General features: G+C 33.1%; 1 protein-coding gene across 1 annotated transcript; it reads left to right on the top strand.

Annotated features, from left to right (window-relative positions):
• The first annotated feature begins 11427 nt into the window (after positions 1-11427).
• LOC134275092 (uncharacterized) lies at positions 11428-23795 on the top strand. The gene is made up of 3 exons (XM_062757345.1): positions 11428-11767; positions 13432-13520; positions 23673-23795. The coding sequence occupies exons 1-3, from the start codon at positions 11428-11430 to the stop codon at positions 23793-23795; spliced, it is 552 nt and encodes a 183-aa protein (XP_062613329.1).
• Positions 23796-25109: the final 1314 nt, after the last annotated feature.

Raw genomic sequence — 25109 nt, 5'->3', positions numbered from 1 at the left:
TTATTTACATTCGTGATTAAAAGAAAATGTGAATGTTATTGACATGATTTTGTGAGAACAGCTGGGGTTAGTTGTTCTCTAGAAATGTCTCCTTTAGTGGATAGGACGACGGGCTAATGAGGAAAATTCCATTGTTTTATGGTTTGTGGGAAAAAGGACCATTTGTACGTTTCTTTTAATGCTTGTAGGTGTCTCAATGTTTGTGTGTGATTCTGTCTGGTTCTTGTATCTGTGGGTATGAGTATGTCTGTGGATATGGCTACAAGTTCATGGACTACTTTATTTAAGGAATGATTTCAATATAGAATTTAATGGCTACCCATTTTATTCGGTATAAACTGGTTTTGGGCAGTTTATGCTTTATAAACCGCAAAGTGGTTCATAAAAAAGTGTAAACTGTTCCTACCCAGTTTATACCGTATAAAATGGGTAGCTATTAAATTCATTTCTTATGAACTAATTTTCATTTATTTGATGTAAACGAAAAAGATGATTGTTCTGACAAAATGACTTCAATTTGTACAAATTTTGAATGTAACGTCAGGCGGATTGATACGTTATGACGAAAGTCATTGTGACGTAGGCAACCCATTTAAGGTAGAGACCGATAGCAATCACGTGATAGAAAGAATTCGCACATTTGCACGTGCTGTTTTTCCGGATTCCGCAACGCCGTCAAATTAAAGTCGCCATTTACTCATTATTGTCTATGCTACAAGATGGCCGACGAAGTAATCGAGAAATTTCCTCGATTTAAAAGACTAAGTTGCCATACATATTAGATCTTTACGGTTCTCGAAATCGAAGCATCTTCAAGAGGATCAAAATAGAAGTGAGATTGAAACCGACCATGAACATGATTTTGGTGAAACTACTCCTTGTCCAATGTCCACTGCAGCACCACGTGGGTACACCGGTATCGATCTGTGCCTGATGTTGTTTTCAATATAGACATTAAAGACCATGACCCTACAGATGTTAATTGGTATGACGGGAGAAGTGAAATTTTTGCAGAACAGATTTCTCGTTTGCTGTGTCCGTGTCAGATACATAAGGTGAATATTTACGACTTATAAAATCATGATTATGGTGCTTGTTTGTTTACGCACAGATCTGGTACAACCAATAGGCCCATATATTTTTTTACCTTCATAAAGTAGTTTTATATAGCTAAAATTTAAAACTTATTTTATGACCAGACTGTAACTTCTAGAATAGAAGAACAAAACCAGACATTTCTGGTGTCAGAACATGATAAAGGCCGGATTGGTAAAATTGGCAAAAATGTAATTAAGTAAAAAAGTAATCACACTTATCTGTGTCTAACACACGGCCCCGAGGTGGTGTTTAGCTAGGCCTACTCAAAAAATGGAAAAACATATTTTAATTGCTTAAATTGTTCAAGTACAGAAATGTGTAAACTTTCTCTGCTTTGGATGACAGATACTTTTTAATTATTATAACCCCTTTTATAAAGGATAGTGGACATTTACCTGGGCATCTTTTCTCTTTTTGAAATAAAAAGCAAATTGTAAAAAGTTGCATTGAAAAAAGCACAACTTTAGGATCAAGTGCCAAAAAATAGGATCAGTCAGGTAGCAGGAAACAAGACTATTTTTTTTTTTGGCCTTATGTAATATTTTTGTACCGGTACATGTAACTAATAGATTTATGTATGTATTTGTTGTATGCTCAAAAGGGCCCTGATTATAAACAGATATCATATTCATAGATTCTAAAAGAAATATTTAATTAATTCTACAGGTGAAGCAAGCTATGGACTAGACAGTGTATTCAGCTTTCTCTGCTGAAATAATATGACCAAATCAAGTGTCACCTGGAAAGAGGAATGTCAAGGGTGTTTTTTACATTAACTCCAAAATAGCCATTGGTTTGTATTTTTTCTTTCAATTTACACTTGCACATGTATCAGGGAAAATCCAGATTTTTTTTTCTAAGGGGGCCCGGTTAGTAAAAAGGGGGTGTTTTATAATACATGTATTATAAATTTAAATTTATGATTTTTAGTCCTCGTATTTTTAATTTACACACCATAATGTACATATTATTGACATATTAATGTACATATTATGAGAAGCAATATTTTCTCAAAGATCAAATTGATATTTCAGGAAAGTTCAAGCCAGCTCTGCTACAGCAAACTGAACATAAAGTGGCATACTTGGTGTCGTGAAAGAGAAATATGTATGGTTGGACTGAGAATCTAACCGGGGATCCCAGCATCACTCGTCAGGTGCTCTATTGACTTAAATACATGTACCTGTAAATGCTTGTGTATGAACATAAAAAAGACATACAGTGGAGTCGCCAATTCCGGGTCGTCTCCTATTCCGGGTCACTCGCATGTATTTTATGCCTAGTGTTAAAATTTAAGCACAAAAAACTTAATGAATATGCTGGTCATGAAGAACTGGTCTTTCTGTCTGTAATTAATTACAAAATTTCGAATATCAGCTTTAAGAGAGCAATTCCGACAATCGAAATTCTGAAACGCACTCATTAAAGACTTGGATGTTTCTGCTGCGGTGACGGGCTACTTTCATTTTTGTTCACTGCAGAAAGGCTGATATAAAAGTTTTAGCTAGATAGAGCTCAAAAGTATGGCAAATGCATTGAGTTTTAACTCAGAAATCAATCATAATGATCGCTGCTCAAATAAAATTATAATGATTATTAAATCAAACTGTAGTAGTTTCTCCAATTGCGGGTCACGCAATCTCGTGGCATGTACATCTCAAAATTCTATGTACAAAACCAATCGACAACCATGTATTTACCTTGATTATCAAAAGTATTCTAACTGGAAAATATTTTTTCTAAAAATTAAAATCGAGTTAACCCTTCAAATGCATCTTTTAAATAATTGAATTTAATTGTATTATTTTTAATCCTAATACATTATTTACATTCTGCATACTGCGATTTGTTTTGTTGTAATTGTTTTAAAAATAATTTTAAACATATTTCTGTGATTGTTTTACTTTTTTTCCAAGCTGCATGAATTGTTTTATGTTTCAACATAAAAAAAATCGTGTTCCGAAAAGTCCATGAATATTACACGACTGAGAAGTCACATGACCCGGAAATGGAGAAAATGATTCGTAACTGGGGAAGTTAGGCCTGGCTGAAATACCCCTGTAAATATTGTTCCCGTGTAGCTACTTTGAAAACGAAAAGGTGTTTGGATGACTCACTATTTGTTCTTTCAATACATATATTGCATAAAATATAAATTGATTAGATTTGCAAAATATCAATGAAACACCCTGACGTGACCCGGAATTGGCGACTTCACTGTATTGTAAATTGAATTCAAAACTGAATAACCAAAAAAATTATAAAATGTAAAGATGTCTTCTAACTTGAATGAAATTGTTTCAATTGAAGCACCAGAGAATAGGTATGATAATCTGAAGAAGTCTGTATTGTTAAAAAAAACTTATAAGTGACATGGTTTTTTAACAATACTGACTTCTTCACATTATCATAGCTAAATTTGCAAACGAAATCAAAATTGTTAAGAAATTAAAAAAAAAATTAAATAGATCAAGCTATCTACTTTATTTTTATTTTATTTTCATCATGTTACAGATCCCACGGAAATATAGGATCCTTGGCTAATCAAGTGTCATCTGCAGACAGTGTTACAAACGATTATTGGAATTTTATGAATAAGGTAATTAAGGACAAAACTGAATTTTGAAAAAAAAATGGGATAAGATGTAAAAAGAAAAGTATTTCAATTCCACATATAATAGTTATGTTGCTAGTTGTATATGCATTGATGTGTCACTGACAGGTACATGTAGTTTTTTATTTCCACAAAAACTTTGGTATTTACTCTTGAACAGCTAGTGCTGAGTCTTCATATTTCACCTTTATTTCATTTTCTTTAAACCCATGATCTTGGCCTTAGAGTGTGGCCTACATTTAGAAACTAAAATATTTGATCTTTATCCATATATACCAAGTTTGTTTAATTAAGACAATTCATTGATCCAAATAATTTCCTTGGAAGCTAAAAAGCACAGATTAATGATGCCGACTTTATATGCATTTAATTTAAAAAATTCATGACATTATATAAAAAAGGTATTTCAAAAGTGTCTTATATTCATATAGACATAGTCATACTATGTTTGCAGTGTAAGAAAGAAGTAAAACATGTATTTTCATTCTTATTGTATTAAAATAATTTGTTCTTTTCAGAAAAAGAACTACCAGAAGGAGACAGTAAAGAGGAATGGACATATCACACCATAAGACTTGCTTCAAAAACTGAATATACAGAATGAATTTTGCTCACTGCAGATCTTTGTGAAAGAACACCTTTGTTGTATTGACATAAAAACTACAGAATTGTCGGGATCCTTGAACATAACGCAACTGAGTGCATACAATGGCAAATATAAATGCATAGTGGTTTAAATTGACCTTTGTTAGCCAATAAGACAAAAAGCAAAATAGCAAGTTTATCCTATTACCGTACCTGTACTAAATGTATTCACTTTATTTTGTTGAACTACATCCTCAGTTTAAAAATTGTACTCTCTCATATACAGTTTATGGTGGGATTCCTCTAACTTTTATGAATCTGTTTGCAAAATCTATACTTTAAAGACATTGTATGTTTTTTTTTTTTTTTTTTGTAAATTATTACACTATTTTTGTATGTATGAAATGATAATCGAATCACTCTCCATTTTCCCACACAAGTCACTTTTTACTATATGATGCTTCAGTGTATTAATATCTGACAACTGATGACCTGGCAGTCTTCATTTAACAGTGTAATACATAACACATTTTTATCTGAATATTTTTAAAACAAGTATTACATGCCGACCGTGGATTGACTCTGCGTACAAAACTTCATAATCACTTGGTTTTCTTATTTATGTTGTACATGTATTTGGAATAAAAAAGGAATTGTTGAAAGAAAAGTGAATTTAATACTATAGTTGTCACAGGAATATAATAAGACCAGTTTACTTTATGCACAGAATTGGTCAAAAGATATTGTCATTGATAGCTCATCCAAGAATAATATGTATAATAAATCTACAAAGTCAATTTGAATGATATAAAGGAAAGTTCTTATCTTTTTTAATGTAAGTGCGAAAAGGTCACCAAGGGCAAAATGTGTACAGGTGTACATGTATAAATTGTTTTTTTGTGATATAAGATGTAATTTAGAAGAATATTTTAAAGAATTTACTCATTTTCTTTGAAATATTTTGATTAATTCTACCTATAAAAGATAATTTGAATGATATAAAGGAAAGTTCTGATCTTTTTTTTAATATAAGTGCAAAAAGGTCAACACCAGAGCAAAATGTGTCTAGGTGTACATGTAAAAATTGTTTTTATGATATAAAATGTAATTTAGAAGAAGATTACAAAGAATTTACTCATTTTCTGTGAAATATTTTGATAAATTCTTGATAATCTTTTATAGTCACCATATTCTTCAAAAGTGCATCCTTCTAAAGGAAGGGGGTAGGGTAGGGTGTAAGATAATAAACTTGTCCCAGGATGAATTTAAACCCCATTATGTAGTATGATTTTTTTCTGAAATTTAAGACACTTATAGACTAGCTATTTTATGCAATAAAAAAAGAAATTTGATGGGTAATTTTTTCACAGTGGAAACAGAAGTGTGAGACTTTGTGTAAAGAATAGGCAATATTTTAACTTAATTTGACCATGCATCTTCGTGAATGTAATTCTGTTTTTCGCTTACAATGCTTGATAAATTTAAGATTGATGTCAAATATTAATTCATGTGGATAGATGTTTGAATTCATATAAGACAAATGATAATTGATAAAGCAATAAAAAATTTACAGCCTTTTTCATATCATATTCTTATTTTATTTTACCCTGCTTTCTTAGCTCTTCGGTGGTTGATGAAGGCTATATAAAAATTGTCAAATTTCTCTTAAACTAGCCTGATGACCTGCCTTGAATTTTTGATATGATTTAGTACAAGGACTCAACACAAACATATAAAAAATTCAGAAAAATTCAATGAGTAGTTTTTTTGTTGGCAACCTATCAATCTCTACCTTAATACAATATAAAGTAATTTTTTATCCAATGAAATACGGCGATACAACCAGAATTAAATTATAAAACATTATTAATCTGCTTTTGAGACGTCACTCAGCTAGTGTTGGCCACTGTAGTGTACTAATCATGTCTGTAACGCTACTGGTATTGGTGTACTAATCATGTCTATAACGCTACTGGTATTGTGGCAATTGTTATGCACATAACGAACAGCCCTTCTCTGAACCATTTCCCAATGGCTTATTAGTGCTCTTCAGACAGCATTTACATTTAGGAAACCTTTTAGGATGACTTTAATTTTTTTTTCAAGTGACCTTTTTTAATGTTTCAATTAATGGATAATGATAGAAATAAATATGTAAAAAAAAAATTCGTGGGTTATAGTGACCCATTTTAATCTTTCAAATCATTGGATAATGATAGAAATAATTATATAAAAAAAATATTTTGTGGGTTATACGATGTATTTGTTCGTATGTAATTTTATTTTTTTAAAAAATGAGGATATCGGACTTTTATTAAGACATCGAAACGCTCAAATCAAAACTTTAAGATCATGTAAAGTTGAGTTTAGTTATCATTTGTACATTCTTTTAATTTTTTCTAGTAATTCTTTTGTAAATAAAACTCTGAAGGGTTATTAGGAGCCCACATAAACCCCAGGCTTATAGAATAAACATGATTTTAGACTTTATTTTTATTTTGCGCGATCTTTCAGAAAACAGAACAGAACAAAGCTTTATTTAAAACACAAGTATCCTGACCCAGGGCTTCATGAAAATATTTTCAATACTTAAATCAATTTTTCAATATATTTTTATCTTTCATTTGAATAATTTGCTCTGAAGGCACTGATTCTGTAAAACTCAGCTTAAACATCTTTTTTTTCAATATATACATTCTTTATGTCGGTATTACATTAACCACACAAATATTGGACTTCGCTGGTGGTGCTTATATTCTTTTTCTTCTTCATTGAGAACGTTATCGTTATTCCTCCAGAACTGTTGTCTAACTGATCAGGAATAAAGCTGTATTTATCGACATATATAACGTATAATGTACGTACCTATTGTTAACTGTTAACTGTTGTGTTGTCTAACTGATCAGGAATAAAGCTGTGTTTATCGACATATATAACGTATAATGTACGTACCTATTGTTAACTGTTAACTGTTGTGTTGTCTAACTGATCAGGAATAAAGCTGTGTTTATCGACATATATAACGTATAATGTACGTACCTATTGTTAACTATTAACTGTTGTCTAACTGATCAGGAATAAAGCTGTGTTTATCGACATATATAACGTATAATGTACGTACCTATTGTTAACTGTTAACTGTTGTCTAACTGATCAGGAATTAAGCTGTGTTTATCGACACATATAACGTATAATGTACGTACCTATTGTTAACTAATAACTGTTGTCTAACTGATCAGGAATAAAGCTGTGTTTATCGACATATATAACGTATAATGTACGTACCTATTGTTAACTAATAACTGTTGTCTAACTGATCAGGAATAAAGCTGTATTTATCGACATATATAACGTATAATGTACGTACCTATTGTTAACTTATAACTGTTGTCTAACTGATCAGGAATAAAGCTGTGTTTATCGACATATATAACGTATAATGTACGTACCTATTGTTAACTAATAACTGTTGTCTAACTGATCAGGAATTAAGCTGTGTTTATCGACATATATAACGTATAATGTACGTACCTATTGTTAACTAATAACTGTTGTCTAACTGATCAGGAATTAAGCTGTATTTATCGACATATATAACGTATAGTGTACGTACCTATTGTTAACTATTAACTGTTGTCTAACTGATCAGGAATAAAGCTGTGTTTATCGACATATATAACGTATAATGTACGTACCTATTGTTAACTGTTAACTGTTGTCTAACTGATCAGGAATAAAGCTGTGTTTATCGACATATATAACGTATAATGTACGTACCTATTGTTAACTAATAATTGTTGTCTAACTGATCAGGAATAAAGCTATGTTTATCGACATATATAACGTATAATGTACGTACCTATTGTTAACTAATAACTGTTGTCTAACTGATCAGGAATAAAGCTGTGTTTATCGACATATATAACGTATAATGTACGTACCTATTGTTAACTGTTAACTGTTGTCTAACTGATCAGGAATAAAGCTGTATTTATCGACATATATAACGTATAATGTACGTACCTATTGTTAACTAATAACTGTTGTCTAACTGATCAGGAATAAAGCTGTGTTTATCGACATATATAACGTATAATGTACGTACCTATTGTTAACTGTTAACTGTTGTCTAACTGATCAGGAATAAAGCTGTGTTTATCGACATATATAACGTATAATGTACGTACCTATTGTTAACTAATAACTGTTGTCTAACTGATCAGGAATTAAGCTGTATTTATCGACATATATAACGTATAATGTACGTACCTATTGTTAACTGTTAACTGTTGTCTAACTGATCAGGAATAAAGCTGTGTTTATCGACATATATAACGTATAATGTACGTACCTATTGTTAACTTATAACTGTTGTCTAACTGATCAGGAATAAAGCTGTGTTTATCGACATATATAACGTATAATGTACGTACCTATTGTTAACTAATAACTGTTGTCTAACTGATCAGGAATAAAGCTGTGTTTATCGACATATATAACGTATAATGTACGTACCTATTGTTAACTATTAACTGTTGTCTAACTGATCAGGAATAAAGCTGTGTTTATCGACATATATAACGTATAATGTATCGTACCTATTGTTAACTATTAACTGTTGTCTAACTGATCAGGAATAAAGCTGTGTTTATCGACATATATAACGTATAAGGTACGTACCTATTGTTAACTGTTAACTGTTGTCTAACTGATCAGGAATAAAGCTGTGTTTATCGACATATATATCGTATAATGTGACGTACCTATTGTTAACTATTAACTGTTGTCTAACTGATCAGGAATAAAGCTGTGATAATCGACATATATAACGTATAATGTATCGTACCTATTGTTAACTACATGTATTAACAAAAATTCGATTAATTAAAAATAATAGAACCATCAGATGTCCGTACATAGGATTCTGAATAGATATCAATCGATCGAGCGGAAATTATTGATTAACTTGAAAATATATTTATTTAAATACATAAAAGTTTTTTTTCACTCAAAATTGAAACATCAGAAGTGTATTTAAAGCACAATGTATACCGTGGCTTAGCAGCGTCTCTTTTAAAGAGGGGGACCAGAGAAAAAAATTCAACCTACCTGAAAAAGACTAGACAAGCCTAGAAAAAAAGGAAATTGCCCAAACTCAAAAATCCTATTTCGAGAGGGGGGGGGGGGCTCTTACAAAAAGTGGGTGAAAAACCGGCCTTTCAATGAACATTACTTATAGTTAAAAAAAGTTACTTTAAAAAAGGGGGCAGCCCTGATATAGAAAAGCACACCGGTCCTATTTAGAGAAACCAGAAACTGCTTTGATTCTTCTACGTTAAGCTGTATAGCAAATCATTTCCAACTGATATATCGATTTATTTGTAACGAATGCAATGTAATTAGAAATTGAAAATTTAGCCTATCTGCGAATTTTTCAAACACTACGGCTGGATTAATACTGGTAAGAGACCAGAAGAGCTTATGCGATAGTAATGCGTCCGGCATCCGTCCGTCTGTCTGTCTGTAAACTTTTTTTTTCAATATGCTACTCCTCCTACAGTTTTAGTCTGATTTCAATATAACTTGGCACACAAGTAGACTACAATAAGATACACAATTCTGTGTATCGGTTTTTGATTTCGATGAACATTATTGCCTTGGTTACTAAAGATAGAAATTTCTGTAAAATATTTTCAAAATGTTACCCCAAATACAGATTTAGTCTGATTATAATCTAATCTGGTACTGTAGCTCTCCGGTCTATTAATATTATATTTTTTCGGAGAGCTACAGATCTGCAGCTTGCATAATTCCTGACTTGCCCATGTACTTTAAGCATTTTGGATTTATGTTTCCAAAACGAGGGTTTGGGAAAATGTTTTTTTTTCTTTCTTTTTTTCAAAATTGTTCTCCAGTACTTTGTAGTCCGCGAGTGTTTTCAGACACTGCTAACCCGAATGAGGTGAAACCTTATCAGGTGTAATAAACTTGTACATGTATGATGTGTAAGTGTGCGTTTTGCAGGCATACACATACACGTGCAGACGCGAGAAATGACTGATATACTTGATATAGCCATCACTCTTTTTTTTTATGAAATGCTTCGAAACCTATTATAAATATAAAGGTATATCAATAGCGGAGAAATTTCAGATTTTTGAAATAAAATATTAAATTTCAATATACCAAATCAGTTTGAGTTTTTGATAGTTAGATATTTGAACTAATATATTAACATTCTAAAACTCTAAATCGTTTTAGAAATTTGAATTGTTAAGTGTTACACGGTCCATTAGAAAACTTAAGTATTGATTAGAATTTTAGAAATAACAGTTGTTCAAGCCCCGAGCGACTGGTATTTTTTGTTCATTCAGCGGCAGGTTAGACAAAAAACAGAAACTTAAAATCATATGTATTTGTATTTTCTGACTGATGATAAAAACTAAATTGACACGTCTTTCCAAAATAATCTGAAAAAAAAAACTTCCAAGCTTGTCAGAATTATCCAGGAAGATGGCATTACTGTAAGTAGTCCGAAATATCCAGGTAAGTAGTCCGAAATATTCAGGTTTTATTACGACTGTGATTTCCTGACGCCACGGCACGTAAAATATCAAAATCATGAAAAAGCATGAAAAATGTCAGGTATTTCGGACCGAACTTCAAGGAATGCTAAATATGTTTAAAATTGTGGCATTCTATGACTTTAGATTTTCTTTTTTGTACATTTTGTGTAGGTTTAATAGGCAATAAATTAAAAATAGAAACCTAAAGCCGGATCTAGAGCGTTTTGTCTGTCTATGACGTAGGGAATGTATATCGCACTTAGCAGACGGGAAAGACCAGCACGAAAAATCGGATCATGTCTTTTTTCGTATGAAAAGTTATTCCAGAAATATGCACTTAAGTGGTTGCAAGCGCGAAAGAGCAAGAAATTAAGTGTGTGAATATTTTATAAGCAGAGCAGCATTGGTGTTCAAGCGCATACAATTTTAATGACAGTTTAACATTGATTTTTCTTTTAACATGGCTTTTTTACAATTGTATTCCGGTTCCTATTACTGTACAGTTATATATCCTCTGCAGCAGCTCTAAGTACTCGGATAAAAGTATCAAATCTAAAAGACAGGATGATAGACGTACAGTATAAGAGACGATCTGGTTTGTTCAAGACACAGTTTGGTCTGATTTTTATTTTGGTATCTATGGAGTTTATTGCATGTGAAGCAGACAGAAACACAATGAATTTAAGGATTATTCCGGATCTGGATAACATGATAGCCACGGACGGATCCTGCTTTGTATCTGAACCTGAAGTGTCTGGATTTATAGAGTGTACCCTGAGGTGTGTGATGTCGCCGTGTGTCGCGGTGTTCTATCACAGCCGTCCGAGATCCTGTCGTCTGCTGAGACAGAACTGTAGCAGAGACCTGATGTATACTACAGACGTGGGATGGAGCTTCTTCTCTGGTAAGCATACTTAACGCTTACTACTGTAAAATCATATATTTTCGTGGGTTCAAATCTTTTGAGGTTTAAGAAAAAAATATTGCCTTGTTGGGACTTTATATCATGGTTAGAGAATGGTAAGTAGAAAAACATACTTTTTTAATTTCGTGGTGTTTATAAAATCGTAGGTCTCTCCTTGCCTTGAAAACAACAGCAATATACACACCCTAACACCCCACCCTATCCCACACCCCAAAACCCCGATCATTACAGATTTCACGGTATATTTCACAATAACATTTTGCTAAATGTGACATATACATGCACGTAAAATTTTCATTGAAACAAATCATAACCGCCCATATCCCCCAGATTTTTTTTGGAATTTTTTTTCACAACAAATTTCAGCATCTACTGGTATGCGAAAAATAGTCTTTATCTTTTTTTTTTCAAAAATGCATCAAATATTTGATCCCTTGAGGTAAATAAAATGTTGAAGTAATATTTTCCTTTTCGCCAGTCGGACGGTAGGGGACAACCAATGTTTTTAATTCATCCAGAAAATGTTAGTAACGTCCAGCATCATAAGCAAGCTTGGTAGTGTGTATCCTTAGATGTATCATCCATGCCAAACTGTTCAACATGAGGTTAATTGTTACTTTGAAACCAGACCTGCTGCAAAAACATTAACTTTAGCTGAAATTACAGGATCTGAAACCTTGACTGGTACAATGAAACAAACCCAAACAGAAACATCCTGCACGCAGATCTGATTGACGTAGGGCATAGAAGTACGAGACAACTTTTCCAAAAACTTTAACATTGGACGCCGAGGCCGACGGTATCACATAAGCACATCCCCCCGTACCCACCCCCACCCCACTTCGTTGAGGTGAGCTAAAAATTAGAGAACAATCCCATTAATTATCAATTGTCACATCAAAAGAAATTTATTCTGCGATAGAATCGTAAATGAATTGTAAAATATATGTAGGTATATACGGAATAAACATTCAAATAAAACACACAGCATGTCTGTCTCATTCTGTATAATTATTTGGCATACAATGAAACCAAATCGTAGCGTCTTGGTCACATAGTATATTTTTACGCGAGAGTTATCTCTCTTACCAGATGGTTGATGGACCTTAATACTTCTATCTATCCATAATCCTTCTATACAGATATTTATATCTATAATGTTGATCCTTCTATACAGATATTAATATCTATAATGTTTAATCTTCTATACAGGCATACCGTTCACGGTAGCTCAGTCGGTAGAGCGCTCGCTCCGTGATCGGGAGGTCGTGAGTTCGTATCTCGGCCGCGACTGACCTAGTCGTTAAAATTGGTAGCAACTGTTCCTTCGCCATGCGCTCGGCACTTTGAAGTGAAAGTTGCGGGTCCTTCGGATGAGACCTTAAAAACCGAGGCCCCGTGTCAGCGGCAGGCGTTGGCACGATAAAGATCCCTCACTGCTCAATGGCCCTGAGTGCCGAGTAAAGGTCAAAATTTGAAGCCTTTCACCGGCAAACGGTGACGTCTCCATATGAGTGAAAAATTCTCGAGAGGGACGTTAAACAATATACAATCAATCAATCAATCTATACAGGCATTAATATCTTTAATATTTATCCTTCTATACAGATATTAATATCTTTAATGTTTATCCTTATATGCAGATATTAAGGCATGTGGTGACGGGTGGACACAGTTCAGAGATCACTGTTACCGCCTTAGTGTAACCACCGCCACCTGGTACGACGCCGCGGTAAGTTTTTACCATTATTTTACGATTATTACCACCATTTTACTATTGTTGCCACCTTAGTGTGAAATGCAGTGGTAACTTTTACAATTCTTACAGCTTTAATGTGACAGTCACATGCTCTGCTGATGCGCGGTAAGGTGGACCATTATTTCGGCCTTATTGTAACCCTCAAAAGCTGGATCAATGCCACAATAAGATTAACAATTGTTACCGTATTAGTTTGATAATTTTAAGCTGGAAAGATACCAAGGAAAGATTTACTATAAATTTCGACAGAATATAATACAATGTACCGCGGTAAGATTTAACATTGCTATCGCCTTATTTTTACGGTCACAAGCCGAATCTCTTTCGCGGGATGTTTTACAATTGTTTGACAATTTCAAACTGGAAGGGTGCCACCGTAAGATTTACCGTTAGAGGGACAAACACAAACTGAAACCTTATCCTGGACTAGTTTGACAGAATTGACCCCCCAATAACTCATATGTGAAACTTTATTACTTTCACATTAAAAAAAAACTATTGAATAAAAAATCCTTCATAGAAAGATCTTTAAAAATAAACAGAAAAATTGGTTTAGATAACCGTAATATGTAGCTCATTCGGTATGTCGCTGGGTCCGTCCTCGGGAGGTCGTGTGTTAGAATTTCGACCCCGACTGACCTTAGTCAATAAGAAATAGATAGCAACTGTTTCATTGCCATGCGCACGGCACTTAGAATTGAAGAAAGGTGCGGATTCTCCAGATGATACCTTAAATACGGAGGCCTCGCAGCAGGCGTGGGCACGATAAAGATCCTTCACTGCTCAATGATAAAGATCCCTCACTGCTCAATGATAAAGATCCCTCACTGCTCAGTGACAGTCATGGTCTACATTTGAAGCCCTTCACTGGTTTATGGTGACGTCTCTATTAAGGTGAAAAATTCTCGGACGGGATATTAAACAAAACCAATCAATCATTTCATCAAACCTCACTTTATCTTGAGTATACTGTGAGTCGTTTTTATTCCACTGTGTAAACATTTCACGATATCTCAAAAAGTACCAATTACAATGCTTTTAATTTCAGGCTGCAAGAAATTATTTAAAAGTTTTGTATTAGCATTTCAAAGGTTTTAAAATCTAATACAATGTACTAACATTCGCCATGGGTTTAATTTCACGGAAAAATGATTAATCATGAACAAAGGGAAATTAAAAATATCGTGATTATTTGCCAATCTACAATAATTTCAACAAGGTAACGCAGGTTACATTTCAGTTGTCCTCTAATTTTAAAAATAACTTAGAGCCAGGAAATGAATGAATTCTTCTTATATAAAATCCTACAAAGATAAACGCGAAGAAATGGTCATAAAAATCTATTGAGGACTAAATGGTTAAAAAATTTTTTTGGAAGGACACCTTTATGTTGTTTAGTTACTGTTATTATACTGTTTTATTAAAGGGGCTGGGGTTGTGGAAATTTTCATACTGTTTTGACCTTCTCTAGAGCTTCTTTTTACTTTTATTATACTGTTTTATTAAAGGGGCTGGGGTTGTGGAAATTTTCGTACTGTTTTGACCTTCTCTAGAGCTTCTTTTTACTTTTATTATACTGTTTAATTAAAGGGGCTGGGGTTGTGGAAATTTTCAGGCTGTTTTGACCTTCTCTAGAGCTTCATTTAAGGAATGACTCTAATTCTTGGCCAAATTATCGAGTATAATATGGTTTGGGTCAGTTTACGCTTTATAATCCGCGAAGCGGATTATAAAAAAGCCTAAACTGACCCAAACCATATTATACTCGATAATTTGGCCAAGAATTAGAGTCATTCCTAATAATTTAATTTTAAAATAATTATTCAACTGGGGATGTAAAATTGTGTTGTTTTTATGAGTTCAAATTTACCGCGCAATAATACAACCGTAGTAACGGAAGTGATGGGAAGCGAGGGGAGGTAAAAACTGATACGTAGATATAGCAGCCATGATGCTTGTTTACATGAGGTAAGATCGAGTAACTGTTTGAAATTGAAGGTACATTCATTGAATCTGGAATTTTCCATGAATCCCAAGGACTGGAAATGAGGGGATTGATGGATACAGATGATTATGCTGGTTGTCAAGGGGGTGTGTCCCCATACCAAACCAGATTATACAAAATGTTATGCGTTCCTTTTTGGAAATCAACCAATGAGAGGCAAGAATACAAGCAAAATTAAATTATATAAAGATATACAGAAATTATCAAATTTCGAAAATAAAATGTATGAAAATATCTTTGCCAACTGAAAGTTTACAGCTAAAGATACCATATCTAAAAATTTAGGGTAAATCTGGTGGGTAATTTGTTGACCCCTCAGCCTCCTTAATTAAAACAAAAACAGCCCCAATTATATTTATAATATATATGAATTTTTCATTGGCTTCAGTTATGATCAAATGTTTGGCAAAAAACTCCCTCTCTGTATATCCTCCCAGTAATTGAGACAAAATATTTTGATATACTGTAAATCATTTCTATTCGCGAGAACTTTATTTTCGCGTAATTTCACAAGACGGTGTGCTCGCGAAAATTTGATTCTCGAGTATAATAGTATTCCTTAAGAATATATATAGCAATTAATCACAATTCGCGAAAATTTTGTCTCGCTAATCAAGAGTCAATGACAATCTCGCGAAAATAATGTGTCGCGAAAATTTAGTGATCTACAGTAATGGATTTCTTAAGCATGTTGGGTCAAACTGCATCCCGTTTGAAAAGAGGAAGGGTATATATTGATTGAGAGGTCTGTTTGTTATGCTTTGGGTACCCATCTCTTTTCATTTTATACCATTGAATGTTATTTGATGAGACTTCACTTAATCTTTGTAAAAAGAATGTCATTGTGACCTCCTATTTTACTTTTTGATCAGACACATATTTTGAGTTTTCCATAGCAAAACATTGACACTGCCATTCTTTCTATAATATTGAAGGTTTTGTATCTGATATCCACAAAGCCTAATACTGTAAATGTATAACATTTGGCTGTGTATTCTTTTTAGCGGATAAATCAAGTACAATGCTAAATGTCTTGCACATATACACATAAAGAAGAAAATGAAGAACTGCGCTAAATCAAATTTTCGCTAACTTATTCAAAAGTCAATATCCGCCAAATATCGTTCACGCTTAATATAATACATTACTATGCTTCCTGTCAGTTTGTCTCTATATAACCCATACCCTACTATTCTCGCATAGTGGTAAAAGGATTTATATAGCGTAAGCATACTATGCCGAAATAGTGCACGGTCTTATTTACTGAATAAAATTCTTATATGCACACACGGGAATCGAACTCACGACCATTCAGTTGCCAGTCCGATGCCTAATCGATTACGCCAGAGAGACGATCACTGACTGAGAGAATTTTATTAAATATATAAACTTAATTTATACGATTGACACAAGAAGGAGAAAATAGACAAATTTTATTTGAAAGCAGTTATATTTATTCTAAGGAATCTTAGATAAAAGTGTACAACAAAGTTTCAAACTAATTACATACAGATCGTTAGATGAATTGATATCATGGGGTCATTAAAACGCTTTTTTATATAGCGCTTGATTGAAGGATGTAAAAGAAAATTATGAATGAGAATCCACCTCTGTAAACAAATCAGTCTTACTAACAAAACAGAAAATAAAGATGAGTATCTGTGGGACAGAAAATCCTGACTTATTTAGAGAAAATACTAGTAACCAAAATAACTAAGGATGCAACTAATTTTAGCATGAAGATTTTGAATGAGTTTTTGCAAGTGCGCTGTGTTACCAACAATATTTTTAGGAAAAATTAAAATGGATTGCCGCATAAATAATAACAACAGTCAGCATAATAATAACAATAGTGTTGCATTATGCATGTACTATGTCTAAATAGTAGGCAGGGTTTGACACATAGTGCACTCGCCTCCGGCTCGTGCACCATGTGTCAAACCCTGCCTACTATTTAGGCATAGTACATGCATAATGCGACATTATTATATAATTAACAGTATTCCATTGAAAAAAATTAAATGGTACTTTTAAAGACTCTTTCTTACATAATGCAATTATGCACCTCCTATTTTACTTTTCGATTTAGAACTAATCATTTTGGGTCACCCAAAACAAACCATAGGCTAAATAATTACCATAATCATAATTATATAATTTAATTCTGGTTGTAACGCTGTATTTGATTGGATAAAAAATTATTTTATATCGTATAAAATGGGTTGCCTACGTCACAATGACTTGCGTCAAAAACGTATCAATCCGCCTGACGTTACATTCAAATTTTGTACAAATTGAAGTCATTTTGTTAGAATAATCATCTTTTTTTCTTACATCAAATGAATGAAAATTAAATTATAAGCAATGAATTTAAAAGCTACCCATTTTATACGGTATAAACTGGGTTGGAACAGTTTACGCTTTTTTATAAACCGCTTCGCGGTTTATAAAGCGTAAACTGCCACAACCCAGTTTATACCGTATAAAATGGGTAGCTATTAAATTCATTCCTTAAATACAGGAGGAAGGCGGGTGTATCATTTAGTCAGTGCTCGTAGTAACTTAAGTTTAAATTATAATGCTGCAAATATGCTTAAATCAAAGGAAGCAAGAAAATTACGAAAATTAATTTACAAATTTAAATTAATTAAAATAATAAATAATTTTAAAATTAAAAAAAAAATTAATAATAATAATTAAATTTAAATTAATTAAAATTACAAATTCTAACAGTCAAGCAACTGATTCCATAAAATCTTAGTTAACGATTTAATAAAATATTTATAAAATTCAGTTCGGGCTTCTCAATGTTTAAAAGGCCATTGTTTCACTTTCCTGTGGCCTTTGAGTCAACTTGTCTAACAAAACTCAATCAATTAAATTTTACAGTGTCTTATTTTTTACAATTCTAAAGAATCAATTTGATCAGACTTCAAACCAGAATCAAAATGTACAGACCAGGTAAGACATTTATCTATATGTACAACAAGTAGTTTTGCTTTGAACAATATCTAATATAATCTACTTAAATACAGAATGTTCTTGAACTGGAGAGGTTTTGTGTAGTGCCTATCAACATGCATTGTGTTTTCTTGAAGTTCATTGAAAGCTAATTACTTTCCATCCCTGCATGTTATAGAATTAAAAACACCATCATGTAGCCTTTGTTCAATAGCATCAACAGATTTATGTGACACATTCTGTGACATATCATCTGCATATATATTGATATTTAGACGCTTCAGGCATGTTAGATAATCATTTACAAATAGAATAATAACAGACGCCCAGGTGGAGTTCCCTGTGGCATTGTTAATTATTTTTTATAAGACAAGACACTTTTCCATGTTGTTATCTTTCACCAATGAAGGATATGAAGATAACGAACAGTATTCAATACCAAAGTCCATAAAGCAATACATAATAGGAGTAGAGTAAACACGGACCTCCAAAACGTCCGGTAAGAATGAAACTATTCAAAAGATCTGTGACAAATGCCATATTATAAAAGCTTTTGCAAAAATGATTCAGGATATAAAGTATCAAAGGCTGTACTAAGATCAATTTAAAGAACAGCCAATTTTCCATTTTTTCATTACTAGTATGCCCCCTTAAACGAAGTTTCGGGGTATATATTTTTCGTTGTGTCTGTCTGTCCGTCTGTCTGTCTAGCTGTTTGTTTGTCCACAGAAACTTTAACCTTGCCTATAACTTTTGATTTAGTAGAGCTTTGACCTTGGAGTTTGACCCACTGTAACACAAAAATTTTCGTCTTTTACTTTGGCCATATTTTTTGCACAATATACGCCAGGATATTTATATTTGTCATGTGTATTTTTTGTGGAAAGACCTTTCATTGGATACCAACAACCTTTACCTTTTGACCTTTACCTTGCAGATTTCCGTACCTATGAAAAAACTTTAATATTGGCTATAACTATTGAACAATTAGTACTACGGCTTTCATACTTCACATATATTATCCTAATAAAAAGACCTTCCATTGGATATTAAGAACCTTGACCCTTTGACTTTGGAGTTTGACCTACTTTAAAGATACAACATTGACCGTAATTTTTGAAGGATTCGGACTAGGGTATTCATACTTTACATATTAAATCCTTGTGACAAGACCTTTCATTTGATATCAAGAACTTTGACTTTGACCTTGGAGTTTGACTTACTTTTTACAAACTTACACCTTGACCATAACTTTTGAAAAGTAGAGGCTAGATCTTTCATATTTCACATGTGTAATCCTTGTGACAATACCTTTCATTGGATATCAAGAATTTTGACCCTTTGATCTTGACCTTAGAGTTTGACCTATTTTTTACAAACTTTAACCTCTGCCATAACTTTTGAACGGTTAGGGTAGCGCTTTCATACTTCCAATACGTAATCTTTGAGACAAGGCATATCTTTAGAACCCAACAACCTTGACACTTTGACCTTGACCCAGAGTTTTTCCTATATTATAAATTGTTAACCTGGGTCATAACCCTGGAACAGGTGTAGCTAGCGTTTTATATTTCGCATTTTTGTGAAAAGGCCTTGCTTTGGTACCAACATATTTGATCTGCATTTGAGAAAGCTTAACCTTCGCTGTGTTGCCATATGGGGGCATCAGTGTTTCACAAACACATCTTGTTTTGCTGATTCATTTAGCAATAATGTTATGCAGTGCCTTTTTACATGAATGTTTTGGCCTATACGATATAAAATTTTTCATCCATTCAAATAAAGTGTTACACCTAAAATTAGATTAATTCACATTCAAGTTAGATCTTGGCAATCGCATCTAAGCATTCAACCATTTTTTATATAAATTGCAGCAAGCCCTGTAGCCTTAGAAATCGATTTAGCTTTTAATTGTTGTTTAAATAAATCATTAGAAATATTTGGAATGTTTAAAGACCTTTTAGACAGAACAGTACAATTTCGGGCAATAAATTATCAAGTCTATGTCCAACGCCATAAAAGAAATCTTTGACAATATTGGCCATAATTTTTACACTAGAAACACTCCACTTGTGAAATTAGATAAACATGTAGTAGGTCCAATTTAAGACAACCGTAAAAAACAATTGACTTTTTTTCATAATTCTTGAGAAGAATGACCACTTTCCTTCCATACCCAAGAAACGGAAGAAAAAACCCAGACTGCTTCCAGAGGAATAGGATACAAACAGAAAGACTTATTCCATATTCTGAATGGAGGACCTCATGGAGGACATCATTAAATGTTCGAGATTTTAAATCGCACTTAGTATTAGAAATATTACTATGAACATGAAAACTAACCTTACATCTTCTACAAAGGGAAATACAAATGTATTTATTGATTCCTGTATGCAAGAAAACTTTCAATTACAAGGAGATTAGTAGTAAAATTACTGAATACAATATTATCCGAATTTGATGAAAGAAAATCTAAGAAATATAAGAATATTGACAGTCTCATTTATAGTCATTATTTCGTACGTTCTATGGTCGATATCATGAACTTGTCAGCGATTACAGTCTATCATTAAGGTTTTGTACCAGTAAATTCGAGATTATTTTATTTTACCACCAGATTTTAGAGAATAAAATAGAACAAGAGGCCCAGGGGCCAGAGCGCTCACCTGAGCACATCAGCTAGGAAAAAGCACTCATCATGATTTGGATGAACTAGAATCTACGCTACCTGAGAATAATTCTACATAAAAAACAAATCGAGGCTTTGAAGTACTTGGAAAGAATTCGAAGATTTTAAAAGGTTTCCCTTTATTTTCCTATGAGAACTAATTTTGGTCGGCCATTTTGGCCCCATCCTACCTCCCGGGGTCATGATTTTAACAAACTTGAATTTACACTATCTGAGGATAATTTTACACGAGTTTCATTTTTACAGTCTCAATGGTTCTTGAAAAGAATTTTTTTAACGATTTTTCCTATACATGTATACTCCTAGTTAAAACTTTAATCAGCCAGTTTGGCCCCACCCTACCCCGGGGGTCATGATTTGAACAAACTTGAATCTACACTATCTGAGGATGAATCAATTTGAGTTTCATCTTTCCTGGCCCTGTAGTTCTTGAGAAGAAGATTTTTTCTATATAATCCTATGTAAAACTTTGATCAGCCAATTTGGCCCCACCCTACCCCCGAGAGTCATCATTGAACAAACTTTAATCTACACCATCTGAGGATAATTTCACTTGAGATTCATTTTTCCTGTCTCAATAGTTCTTGCGAAGAATTTCTGAAAAAAAAACTTTTCCTTTATATTCCTAGGTAAAACTTTTATCAGCCATTTGGCCCAACCTTACCCCCCGGGGGTCATGATTTGAACAAACTTGAATCTACCCTATGTGAGGATGAATCCATATGAGTTTCATCTTTCCTGGCCCTGTGGTTCTTGAGAATAAGATTTTTAAAGATTTTCCCTATATAGTGCTATGTAAAACTTCGATCAGCCATTTTGGCCCCATCCTACCCCCGGGGGTCATGATTTGAACAAACTTGAATCTACACTATCTGAGGATGATTCCACATGAATTTCATCTTTCCTGGTCCTGGGGTTTTTGAGAAGATTTTTTTTAAATGGCATTAATTTTTCTCAAATTCATAATTATCTCCTCTTGGAAAAGGGCGTGTTGTTCATTTGAACAAACTTGAATCCCCTTTACCCAAGGATACTTTGTAGCAAGTTTGATTGAAATTGGCCCAGTGGTTCTTGAGAAGAAGATGAAAATGTGAAAAGTTTACAACGACAGACAACGGACAAATTTTGATCAGAAAAGCTCACTTGACCCTTCGGCTCAGGTTAGCTAAAAATTAAATAGAAAATAAGTTTGACATATAGGCAGATCTTGTTTGATTCTAAAATTTCCATGCTAAAATGGGAAAATCTTGATTTTTCTTTATACCAGTGTATAAAAATTTGGTCATTACAAGGGTCGGAATTGCTTCGGGTCGTGGCTAGCATATCATTAAAAAAGCGGTATGGATCGTTTCGTTTTGTGAATGGTTCGGAACTTTTTTGTTTTGTTTTAATTGTACGGTACGCTTTTTTCAAGGAACGGTTCGTTTAATTTCTGAGGTTTAATAGCACGTTTCATATCTTGCGAAGGTTCCTTAAAATCAAAATACTTGAACAGTAGATTTCCATAATTTTTAAATTAGACCTGCACCATGAAGTCAATATAAAGGACGTATGGTATTTAATTAAAAAGTTTCTCTGCTGTAATTTTAACAGAATAAAAGCCCAGTCTGCTAACTTCAATACACCTGATAAAAGATGCTGATTTTTTTGTGCATGAACATTTCACGACTAATTAATCTTTAGAGAGTTTCAGTTGTTAAGGTACGTTGCTTATGTCCCTTATATGGCTATTTACGAGTCATTTTCAGTTTGACCCTGAAAGATCCTTTAAACTACATGTGAGCTCTACAGATCAATAACCATTATGTTTTTTGATTGGTACTGTGCAAAAAACAATTTGGAGGAAACGTTGAAACTAAATTAAATTAATGTAAACACACGATCCACACGTCAGGTGTCTGAAAACAATATATGACATAAAATAAATTAATATTGCATGTATTGTTATTAGTGTGTATTGTGTTATTTCACTGTAGTAATTACTGTTTCAGCATTATTTTAATTTTCAAAACGGACGTAAATGGAAGAACTGTGCTCGCACTAACTGAGTCATCCTCTTTTAATAAAGTATCATTATTATAATCATCCTGTAATACCGCTTAGACATTTTAAGGTCGAGGGCATGACACACCTTCAGTTCATACGCATTTTGTTCTGTAAAATAGGAACTGAATAAAATCTATACTAAAAATACGCACTGAACACAAATTATGCAATTTTCTTTCAATGACTTTGAACTTGTCAAAATGACCTTGAGTCATAGTCATGACATATTTTCAGGTCAGGAACAATCGTTGTGTGAAGAAATAAATTCTAATGTTCCTCCTTTAATAGAAATAGACTTTACACGATTCAACTGACAGACAGACAGACGGACAAAATGATTCCTATACCCCCTCCACTCCAAAAAAAAAACTTTGTTTGCAGGGGGTATAATTCATATGATAAACAAATCAATGACATATTTCAGCTACAGTGTGGAGGTCAGGGAGGTTATGTGGTGGAGATTGAATCCCAGGCAGAAAACGACTGGATCAATAGCAATATAGCACCGGGTAAGAAACAATCAGACACTAGATTAATATCATTATAACATCAGGTATGTTACAATGTAACACTACATAACACAAGTAATAGCTTTTCAAAAAAGCTTGCCTGACTAATGCAATCAATATCTAGAGAACCTATAATCATTATAATTTATTTATATAAATGGTTTTAAATGTAGTAATTAAATAAGGGAAATGAACTAATGAATTAATGTATGCTGGAAAGCCGTGCCTATATAAAGGTCCGGTTATCAATTAACTTTAAAATTAAAATTTAGAATTAGATTCAACTACATAGACTACCAGGAAGAGAGCTGAGAATATGATAACTACAAAAAAATAAATGAACATGCAGAATATGTTGGTACTAGATTGTTGGGTATGCCAGAGCATCAACGATTGTTGGAAACAGTCCGTTATGCATAAATGACCCAACGAACTTGACGGTGATTCCTTATATTCCTCAATCCTGGAATAGGAGGGACACTTTTCCTTTAGGAAGTCTATTTTCTGTGTTTCATAGGAGGAAGAATTTTATCTCTAAAAACGGGGGGGGGCTGCGAGTTCGGGCGAGATATGATCAGAAATATTATGTATATTTGGCAAGTTTTCCTCTTAAGAACATTTTTTCCGTTTCGTTTTATTTACTTTAAATGATGTAACTTCTAACTTCTTTCACAATATCACCGATATGTTTTTTCCCAAAGTTCGAATTTCCGATAAAAAGAACAGACTTGAAGTTTTCATTTCCATTCAGTGCAGTAGAATCATCCAGGAAAAGGGCGCGAAGATATACACGTGACATTCGGCGCAAAATGATTGTAACACCCCTTACCTAGAAGACAAATGGACTCATCTAATAGTACAGAAACGCAGAAAAAAGGTCAAACGGACATCTCTGTATATGAAATCGCATGAAATAAACAGCTGCATGCAAAACAAGTAAAGGAAATAAACACATCAATATATTGTATCAGTAAGACGGTTATTTTTTTCTGCTAAATGTTTTGTTGAAACGGAGGTAACAAATTACAGTGATAATCAGCATGCACAAAATTTTGCTGGCTAACTGTGACCTCTTCTCTTCGCACCTCGGAAATATCAATCCTTATACAGCCTGACGCCGTGACGTCAGGCAACTAGATTTGTTACAATGTAACACTACATAACACTAGATATGTTACAATGTAACACTACATAACACTAGATATGTTACAATGTAACACTACATAACACTAGATATGTTACAATGTAACACTACATAACACTAGATATGTTACAATGTAACACTACATAACAATATCACACCGGGTATGTTACAATGTAACACTAGATCTATAACAACAAGTAGAAATGAT

This window comes from Saccostrea cucullata, unplaced genomic scaffold (assembly GCF_032062105.1).
Source record: "Saccostrea cucullata isolate Sc308-1 unplaced genomic scaffold, CSIRO_AGI_Scuc_v1 ctg7339, whole genome shotgun sequence".
NCBI classification, from domain to species: Eukaryota; Metazoa; Mollusca; class Bivalvia; order Ostreida; family Ostreidae; genus Saccostrea; species Saccostrea cuccullata.
Note: the sequence above shows the minus strand (reverse complement) of the source record. Positions and strands in the feature narration are given on the sequence as shown.